The sequence below is a fragment of the Lathyrus oleraceus genome, chromosome 3 (genome assembly GCF_024323335.1).
Source record: "Lathyrus oleraceus cultivar Zhongwan6 chromosome 3, CAAS_Psat_ZW6_1.0, whole genome shotgun sequence".
NCBI classification, from domain to species: domain Eukaryota; kingdom Viridiplantae; phylum Streptophyta; class Magnoliopsida; order Fabales; family Fabaceae; genus Lathyrus; species Lathyrus oleraceus.
Genome location: NC_066581.1, coordinates 41,922,338 through 41,932,763, shown reverse-complemented (window position 1 = coordinate 41,932,763; position 10,426 = coordinate 41,922,338). Strand labels below are relative to the sequence as shown.

At 33.8% G+C, this 10,426-nt stretch overlaps 1 protein-coding gene and 1 long non-coding RNA gene across 2 annotated transcripts; one reads left to right on the top strand and one right to left on the bottom strand.

Moving 5' to 3' along the window:
* Nucleotides 1-935: 935 nt before the first annotated feature.
* LOC127129541 (protein ALWAYS EARLY 2) lies at nucleotides 936-6,405 on the bottom strand. The gene is made up of 12 exons (XM_051058698.1): nucleotides 6,296-6,405; nucleotides 5,994-6,092; nucleotides 5,612-5,674; nucleotides 4,946-5,024; nucleotides 4,441-4,706; nucleotides 3,942-4,221; nucleotides 3,305-3,534; nucleotides 2,535-2,831; nucleotides 2,270-2,448; nucleotides 1,879-2,161; nucleotides 1,499-1,756; nucleotides 936-1,307 (listed from the first exon to the last, which is right to left on the bottom strand). Exons 2-11 carry the CDS (start codon nucleotides 6,090-6,092, stop codon nucleotides 1,574-1,576), a joined length of 1,959 nt encoding a protein of 652 aa, XP_050914655.1. The 5' UTR covers nucleotides 6,296-6,405; the 3' UTR covers nucleotides 936-1,307; nucleotides 1,499-1,573.
* A 2,502-nt stretch (nucleotides 6,406-8,907) lies between these two features.
* On the top strand, nucleotides 8,908-9,855 carry LOC127132385 (uncharacterized). The gene is made up of 2 exons (XR_007806698.1): nucleotides 8,908-9,073; nucleotides 9,657-9,855. It is a non-coding gene; the product is annotated as an uncharacterized LOC127132385 (long non-coding RNA).
* The last annotated feature ends 571 nt before the right edge of the window (nucleotides 9,856-10,426 follow it).

The window sequence follows — 10,426 nt, the reverse complement described above, 5'->3', positions numbered from 1 at the left end:
TACGTTAGATTTAGTACAACGTCGGCTAATGCTAATGTCATTCAAAGTTTGTGGATTTTCAGGTATAAAAAGAAATTAGATGGTTTCTTTGAAAGATACAAAACTTGCCTCATGTAAGGTTGCATATCCATATTCTCATATTTCAAAGAGTTGAGTTTGAGGATGTCACCATAGAGACAATAAACATCGTTGGAGATGACTTTCTTAGCCTTTTCCCAAACCTCATAGCAAGTGGTAAAAGATTGGTACCGAGCTTGGAGATTAGGTGTTATGGAAAGCCATAACACGGTGCATAGAGATGCATCAGTTTGCTTCCATTTATTGCGATTGACAACTGGAATATCTTTCAATTGTTTCGTTAGGTGATCTTCAAGTCCTTGACCTTGAAACCATAACTTGATTGCATGATTTCAACTTGACAGCACAAGCTCATATGTTGTAGTTGACTGTCCCGATTAGTTTCTCACACGGAATAAGCGGAACTTTGATAAAAGTAACGGAATTGGTGGTGGAGTGGTCTTCCCATGAGAGTTGATGGCCGAGAAACGTGCAAACATGATCGCTCAGTGGTGGGAGAATAATGACGGTCATGACGAATGGCGAAATGGGGAAAAAATGCGTCAAAAAATGGATCTAGTGCAACGCACATGGGACTCACCCACCAAAAATGTGGCTGCGCGTGAAAGCGTGTGAGACGTCAACTGGGGGCGGGTGTTGCATCGATGGGTTCGTCGGAGGGTTGCAAACCTAGTGGTGGTTGTACGACAATGATCAGATGCGTGGTGGCTGAGAATAAAGACATGCAACGGAGTTGTGTGTATTGTGAACGATAAGGTTGTTAGGGCACAAAAGAAGGGATCGTGAAACTCTTAACTTCTGATACCATATTGAAAAGATATTTTCGGTATAATGTTGTATGTCTAGTGCGACCACACTAATGTATATTTATATTTATATTCATATGAATTGTATATAATAAGGTAATACAATTGATACACATTGATTTTAATTGATACACATTAATTCTAATTGATTCTTATCAATAACCACCACAAGTTATACTAGAGGAAAACAGAGAAATGAAGAAACTATGGAATGAATAACTCTAACCTCTAATACCAGATGTATCATTGACTAAAGACTCACATGAACCGGAAATTGGCTTAGTATGGTAATCCAAAGTGCCTTTCACTTGCTCTTTAAACTGATCACAGGTAACCTAGAGTTGGTGACAAACTTCTGGTAATCAATACAATCCAATGCCTGCCAATCCTCACAAAAGCATCTTCGCCTTCCTCTATTAATGCCTGAATTATAATATCAAATCGAGTTTTTAGAAGCAGTAATTTGAGTAAATTCTTGAAAAGTGTTGAAATGTACAATGTGCTCCACTAAGGTTTAGAAAAATGATAAGATCGTTACATCTGAGTCTGACTTTGTATGTGTCTAGCTGCATAAATTTAAGAATGTGGCAGAAACATACACAGCCTTTCCATACCTGAAATGCAGCATTCACCGTGACACTTCTTTAATACTTTCAATGACAGTTGACCCTAATTCTTGAGTTAGAGACCTATTCAACTAGTTCTTGAGTTAGTGTCTCTGAATCCTTAAAAATGTCATTTTGGTTTTCTACTTTGTCACCACTTGTGTTTTGAAACTCCATAGGCAATTTCTTCTGTAACAGTACCCCAAACTGCATCCTCAAAGTTTCTGGCATATTATCAAATGGATTCAAAGGCATGCAATCAATGTCCTGTACAAAAATTAGAACTCATTATAAGTACAAACCGGCCCAACCTAGTCTCATTTGCAACTATATCTTGAAGAATGGCTATAGCATTTTTAAGATAGCATAAAAATAAGAGACCATGTTACCATGATAAATTCTTCACCCAATCCAGGATGGTCAAACTGAACCATGCACTTGTCATGGTCAACTGTAAGCACAATTCCATCGTGAATCTCTCCTGTTTTTGAGTTAAGAGCAATAACTAGTTGTCCAACATAAAAAGGTTTAGGTAAATCTCTTGGAAGTCCATCCTTGTTACCAGCCCTTATTTCAGTGTAATACTCCCTAACAGATCTGCGATACTGTTCAAGTTTTTGTCTCTCTTCGTGGAGAAAACGTTCACAAAACCTGCGAGGTCTACCAAGGGAACTGCAAGAAACAAGTAAACGCTGAATAAACAATGGCCTTTCCTATCATGTATTTCACTGTTCACATGGTTAAGTATTAGCTCATGCTAGCAACAACTGAATTTCATACCTTCTTATGACACTCCACTCAGCACGTGTTAGCCTTGTAATGTTCCCTAGATCAACAAGGTTTAAGTACTCCGAGAACTCCCTTTTGGAAAACCATGGATAATCAATTGGACTGTAAAACCATTCAAACACACACCATCTACGAACCATGTAGGATGACAAGCAATTTGATAGCTTATCCTGCAAGTAACAATACACCCCAAATATTAACGTCCTTCCAAACTTCAAAAAATCTTAGTCTACATAAATTTAGCAAAAGCTTTTACCTTAACAAATATTGCCTTATCTTGGACAGAGGTCAAACACATCTTAGGTTGCCATTTCAATATGGTCTCGGAAGGCATGAACGTTCTCAAAAAACCCCTCTTACGTCTACTTCTTTGTTTAGAAGCTAAATTAACTTCACTCACAAGTGGAATATCTGAAGTTGATACTCTCAAATATTTCTGGTCACCAGGCAGAGAACTTTCCAATGATCTGGCTAACTTCAATTGTTTTGCTAGGCTGAAATTCTGATCAATGTGTTTTTCCATAATCACTGGGTTATTCTCTTCATCTATAGCCTACACAGCAAGCATCACATCTTCGATGAGTACATTTATGCATCCTAAGCGATTTAAATTCATTCCTGTTCAACATAATTAACCATGTTTTTGAACTACATTAACCATCCAAATAGTTGTTAAATTTTGTTGTCCCATTTTGTGTCAAAATAAAACAAACTTGTCAGTTAAGAGTTAGTTACAATTGGTTAAAATTGTATCGGCTATAAATACATCACTGTAATCATTTAAGCAAATTATAATGAATTCTCAGTCAGATTTTTTTCTCAATTTCTATCACTTTCTTGCACCCTCTAATTCTAACAAAATTCAATAAAATAAGTAAATTAATAGTAAATCATGATTATACATCTCCAGCATTATTATCATCACATCTGATTCTCAAAATCTAAATTTTTGTTTGTGAATATATATCAACTATTATTTTGTACAATTCTTAACTACATGCCAAGAAAATAATAAATTCTACTTACCTTTGAAACCGTGGATTTACCCTTTCTCTTCCTTGTTTTATCAGTTGAGAGGATCTTCTCTTTTGATTCCTTTACAAGTTTAGATCCATAGACTGTACGACTAGTCTTTTGGTTCGAATGTGGTAATTTAGCTTCACTTTTGTTCTGGCTTGATGATGTGCTTTCAGGTAAAACAAACTTTTCATCATTATCAACGGTCATTCTTTCTTCCTTCAATCGGGTAGATGATTCTAGATGGGAAAGGACAAGAGGGAATCAATAAGTTGAACGAATTTGGACCTAGTATGGAAATTCCTAAATACCAATGATGACTTAAACAATAAACATGAACAGAAGTAGCCATAAGAAGTAAATTTTAGTTCAGGACTTAATGGTATTTAAGTTGAACAAGAAAATATGCAAAATTTTTATCACAATAAACATGAACAGAAGTAGCCAATGTGAAGTCCAAAAATTCAAAAATGAGTGCTTCCTTCTTAACATATACACTCAAATGAGACAAGTCATATAAAGCAAGTGAACGAGAGTATGAATGTAAAATAAATTACAGTGAATGTGAAAACGTTAACAAAACGTGAAAGATAGATGGTTTGCACAAACAAACTCACGTAGACATGTGTAGCTGTGACAGAATTACCTCTTGGGCGTTTCTTTAGTTTGGAATTCATAGCATCAATATCTATCTTTTCCTTCAAACAAAAATCAAGTCCCTCTTTTGTGCCACTACATGCTCCTCCACCACCATCAAGAAGATGGGTTCTAACAGTTTCTCCTTGTTCCTTCTTTCTGTAATTATTTCCCCCTTTCTTGTGATCTTTAATGTCTTCCATGTTCCTTCTTTCCATACTACCTTCCAAACAGTCTTCATCCACTGAAATAGCATATAACTTGCCAAGAACTGTCTCAGATTCTTGGTGCTAAGTTAACAAATAAGAAAAAGAAAATATATACTTCAAATCTAAAACTACTAGGAAAAAAAAAGGTACGAAGGACCAACAACAAAGTCTGCCTCATAAGCTTATACCACAATTTTAATACCTGTTTACAAAATCAAAACTCAGACTTTATTTTGAAGCAATAAATTAGCTAACAAATACCAACTAAAGGAAAAAAAATTAAGGAGAACAGGTAAATACCAGTTTTATCCGCCTATGAACAGGAGAGGACTTCTGTTCTGATCTTTTGTATGGAATTTGAGATGCTTTGGGAGAGCCATCTCTTTGAGCAGCACGGGTTAATGTAACAGTTTCAACATGTGCAACTTCATCATCATCATTAGCATCAAAAGCTGAATCCATATTTGTTTTATTAGATGAAACATAATTTCCCCAATCATCCTTCCTATATGAGTAGTTAACTGGAACGCGAGGTGTCCTTTTCCCAATAGCTCGAGGATGACTGACTGATCAATTGAACAATCAAATTTCAATCAACTCTAGAATGTCACATGTTATGGAAATAGAGTACCATGAATTGAATTGAATAAGTTCAAGGGAAGTATTCAAAACGTAGGTTTGATGCTACATTGGAAGAAACAGATATGTCTTCTAGTAATTAAGAAAAGATAAAAGTTCAGTGGAAAGCAAAGAAAGATTCCTTCCAGAAGATGGGGAAAATGGGAAACTGTGACTGTTAATTTACCATTAACGCGTCTTCTCTTCAATTTAGAGAGCGTCATCTCTTCATTAATAGTCTCAGTTCTTTCACTATCACTCTCTTCCTGTAAATTTCCAATTCCCAAAACTAATTCAGAAACACATAATTGAAGATAAAGGAAAAAAAAAATTGAGGACACAATATCAAATCCAAATAAAACTCAGAAGAAATCAACTTTGCCAAACATCAACCAGTCTCAAATTTAAGCAAACTGAGATGAAAGCATGAAATGCATCACTTAAAATAATCATAATATAGTTGCTGAGAAAAATGAGTGTAATATTTTCTATGAATAAGGGAAACCATTGCCAAAACAACAACAACAACAACTTTTAAATTTAGTTTTGACATAAAATTCCCATCCTCTTTCTAAAACAAAATAATATTACAGCCAAAATCATAAACAATCATCAAATTTTAGGTCAAGGTTTAAGTTAGCTCCGACCATCTCAACATATCTGTCATCATTGCAATCAGGCCAGCAACTGAAGCTGTCCCCTCTGGCAGACATAGGTATGTCTGTAAATTACAACTTGTAGTTTCAAATTTCAATTATTCTTAAAGCATAAATAACACCAAAGCGCTGCAACTAAAGATAATGTGTATAATGATAAGATCATGTACCATGTAGATGCTTTAGTATTCACGTACCTGATTCCAGTTGTAAAGAGCCTCTACCATCTCAACAGATCTACTGCCTACATCTGCAGCCACCTGGAAATCCATATAAATCAATAAGAATAGATACTAATATGAACCGACACCCCAAATAAGACCCCGACACTGACACGGCAATACCAGTAATAACTTGCAAAAATGAATAAATTAAACGTAATCACAAGTGTTGGTGCAGGTGTCTGACGCCGACACGGACACGGACACAGACACACACGTGTTTTCTTAGAGGTGTCGGTGCTACACAATATCAATGCACGGATGACTAAGATCAATTGCAACAAGTACAACAGCGCGTAAATTTCCGATGAACAACCAAGATTCTGGAAGAAAATAACTAGTAAACAAACATACACACCTTCTCCCAATCCTTCCCATACTTCCTATACGCTTCATAAAACCGCACTAGTTCATCTTTTTTCCATTGAGATCCCAATTTATTAGACAACTTCTTCATCTGCGCAACGAGAACAGCATATACTTAATATAAAAAGCAAGCTTTAAACGAAAATGCATAAAAGAAACAACGCAAGTATTCAATTTTCTTGATAACTATTCAGTTTTCAACATCATCAGAACAAATTGAATTTGAAATAGAAATAATCAATTAACGCAAAAGAAAGATCAAGAATCAGAGCAAAGTTCAGTTGAAATTGTTACTCTTTGAGATCGAAGAGTGAATTGGCTCAGCGTTGGTTTATTGGATTCCAAGAGAAATATTTTGCCGCGAAACTTCACCAGAAAAGAGAAAAACAACGTTCATAATTTTTATAGTATTGCTTTCATACGTATTTAAATTTTGTTATATTTACCAAAATATTATTTATTAAAATAATTTTCATATAACTTTTTATTTGAACCTATGAATTAATTTTAAAAATATGAGAACTGTAAAATAATTATATTAAATAAAGTTGAAGTTAATAATTTTTATTTATATCTGAAACTAATAAATTATAATAATTTTTATATATGTTTTGCATAAGAATTTAATTGATATACATTGAAAGTGTAAAGAATTTTTACTCAGTCAGTTAATCACAATCATTGATTTATTTAAAATGTTTAACTTTTATTTTAACCACTTAAAAAGTAATACAAACGGATGATTGTGATGTATTGACAGTGTAAAAAATTTTACACTGACAATGCATAACAATTAATCTCTTTACATAATATGTAACACATCAAATTTAAAGTTATATAATGAAAATTGTTTTGAGCCGGTCAAAGCATTAAAGGTTTAATATCTTTACTAAAGAACTATAGATAGATGGACCCTTGTCAAAAGACTTAATACAAGATTCAACCGATTTGTTTATCATTAGTTATTGGATTCAAACTAAACATTTTGCTTCGCACCCATCGAGAATGGTTTTAAGCGCCCTTCATATATAAACTTGTCTACCTATCATAATAGGTACAATTCATTTCATTATTGCAAAGTTTCACCTATATAACTTGGATGTTAGAGTGCTAATTTTGAAGGTGCACCCCTGCTCCACTATATTGGAGATCAATAACGTCGGATCTGAGAGCTTTGCATTGACACATAGTCAATATTATATTATGTATAAAAAGTCTCATATGTTCACATTGGTACAATAATGATAGCGAATTTGTTACCTAAAGGTTTTTCGTGATGGAAAATTAACACACAATAACAAATCAATATACAATGGATATAAAATTCTCAAACTTGTAAGAACCTTCTTAATGGATAACAAACCAATGATAACAAATAGAGCAAATAAAGGCACTAGGGAACACCGATATTTTAACATGGAAAACCTCTCAATATGAGGGTAAAACCCACTAGTTGTCAAGACCAAAGAAATAACTTCACTATAATCAAATCAGAGTACAAGAGAGTCGTAAAGTGACTCACAAACTAATGCTAACAACCGCAAAATCACAAAGAAAACTAGCTTACAAATAAGAATCAAAAAGCTGAAAAGATTATCTAAATTTGCAGCTTCAGTGTGAAGTAGTTATCTCTCAGCTCGGGCTTTGTTTTGAAGATCCGAACGATCAAAAGGTAAACACAGGTGTTGTGAACCTGCATTCCAACTTGAACTCGCTAAAATTTCAGAATCTTGTGCCTACGTATTCTCATGGGGAAATGAGAAAATCATAACTATGCAGTTCTTTGTAAAAAAAAAATCTTTTTTGACTGATTTTAAAGAGTGTTACTTTGATCGCATTTGAGCGGTTAAACTTTTACTTGCTGCTCACTCTTGGAGGTTGAAGTCATTGTTTGTTTAGCGTCGAAATGGATAAAGCATACTCATATCTGAAAAAGGTTTTCAAAATCACACAAGGGTAGAAAAGAGGATGTTTGATGAGTTAAATTGCTTTTAGGTGGAGACAGGTATGCAAACAGGTAGCTTTACAACAGTATTCAAACACCTAGAAAGGAAGAGACCTAAACTCAATCACCTTCGTTTTCATCCAAAAAAGTTATTAAGAAAAGATGTAAGACGAATTAATATTTGTTTATTTATCATATTAGGAATTCAAATACCCAAACAGTGAGTTTTACAACAATATTCGAGTATTTAGGAAGAGAATAAATCTAAACCCAATCACCTTCTTTTTCATTCCAGTTTATTATGAAATGATTTTGAAAATGGACGACTTGACGTTGGATCAAGTGTTTGAAGTTGATTTATGAAAGAATTTGAATCGAACGGGAGAGATGCTTGACGTTGGATCAAGCATTCGAGTTACATTCATTTGGATTGATTTGGAAAAGGGTTTGACGTTGGATCGAGCGTGTTTTTGTTCTTTTTGAAAAGGTATTTTGAATTTATCTTGAATTAACAAATAGATAAAACAACAAAAACAAAATAAATGAATACATTCAAATTATTACATGTCATGGGGACGGGGATACACTTTAATTGAATGGGGATAATGTGGTAAAAATAAAATAAAATAACAAATAAAAACTCAAACCACACAAATAATCTAAGTCTAAAATAAAAATAAATAATCACATTCAAAATTTTAAAATTAATTAGGAAAGTGAATTAAAATTGATTAACAAAATTGATAAGGGGATATTAATTAATTAAATTAACTAATTATATTTAACATAACAAATTATATAAAAAAAATAACAAATAAATAAAATCAAACGGCCTAGCTGAAGAAGTAAAGAAAGAAGGCCCAATGGGGTGAGATCAGTGAAACAAGGTGGTGCATAAGCAAAAACCGTGTGGGCCAAGCAAAACAGAGGCCCACTATTCTCTTTTTTACATGTTGCTATTTCCCCATATTAAACCTCATTACCACAAATTTACTTAGGAAAAATATTCAAATCATTCTCAGAAACACAAATCAACAAGAAAAATGAAATAAACCGACAATTATACCGACGCATGAGGTTTTCGACGGTAGTTGTAGCTCCCGTACAACGGTGTTAGCTCCGAGCAGGTACAAATCTCTTCTTCTTCTTCCTCCAATCTCTTGCCCTTTCTCTTTGTGTGCTCAGTCTCTGTATTGTTATTTTTGTGCTTTTGTCGCTGCGTGATTATGGTTGTATGGAATATGCTTAGGTCTAGCTCAACTTATTGCAGAGTTTCAATGTGAAAAAACTGAATAAGTGTAGGGTGCTTGAGCTTTTTGTGAAGGTGTATGGGGGGTTTTCTGCCGAGTCCCAAAAATTCCAGTCCATCATCCTCTTTCGTGTGTAGTTATAGTGAGAGGGTGAGAGATTCGTGTGTCTCCCTCTGAACATGTGAGGCGGTTAGAGAAAATTGATGGAGTGGGAAAATTTTACAATAGAGGAAATTGTGTAGTTGAAACGGCACATAAATTGGTCACTGAGGTGGATTGAGGTGAGAGAATGTGAGTTGTGCATTGAGGTGAGAAAAACTTGAATTCTTAAGTGTAAACTATGAAGTCTTTTATAAGGTGTCTTGTTTCTCTCTTTTTACATTGTCTATTCGCATATACTCGCCTATAATGCAAACATCTATTATCAACTGATTTTGAATAGCATTTGTTGTTTTGACAGGTTCTAATCACAAGCATGACTCTAGGCCTTTGAGAATTTGGAAATGTATACCACTCGGTACTTGATGCTTGCATTTTCAACATGATGTAATACTTTTGTTGCAAATATTCTTGTGCAAATTTGTTTGACCTTGGCTTAACGTTTCCTTATTAACATATTATAACAGGTCTTGAATAACTAAATATTACGTTTTTGCTTCTCTCTATCTTACTTGTTTTGGTATCTGAAGGAGAGATAGTAAAAGTTACTTTATTTCTAATTTCAACCTCTTTGATCCATCTTATCACTTTTTCCTGCTTATCAAATCTTTGTGTAGTTAAGAATGTCTCAAAGGTTGCTACATATATTTGGTTTTTATCGCATATTTGTAGAAGAATTTCCATACTTGGAACATAAAAAAAATTAAAACTAAAATTAAAATTCAAACTAGATATCTTGACATCAAGTATTTTGGTACACAAAAAATGAACACAGGTTATCTTGGCACAAAATCGAAACTCTTTTTTCAAGTGTTCTAGTACAATAAAATTTTAAACCAAAACTGAAACTCTTTTTTCAAGTTCACTGGACGATAAATGAAATATAAACTAGATATCTTATTACAACTTAATTGGTACACAAAAAATACATACCTTAAGTCATTCTAGAAGTTTTCAGGTACATATACATATGGATGCAATTCTGGAAGTTTTCAGGTACATCTTGGCATATGCGGGCTTAACTTTTGTGGTCTCTAGGAATGATAGTGTAACGGTAAATTCATGATCATT

Coding starts and splice junctions, on each gene's coding strand:
- LOC127129541 (XM_051058698.1), bottom strand. CDS start 6,092: ATGAAGAAGTTGTCTAATAAATTGGGATCTCAATGGAAAAAAGATGAA. Junction 5,675..5,993: donor ATGGGAAGGATTGGGAGAAG/GTGTGTATGTTT, acceptor ATGGATTTCCAG/GTGGCTGCAGATGTAGGCAG. Junction 2,449..2,534: donor ATAAGGCAATATTTGTTAAG/GTAAAAGCTTTT, acceptor TGTTACTTGCAG/GATAAGCTATCAAATTGCTT.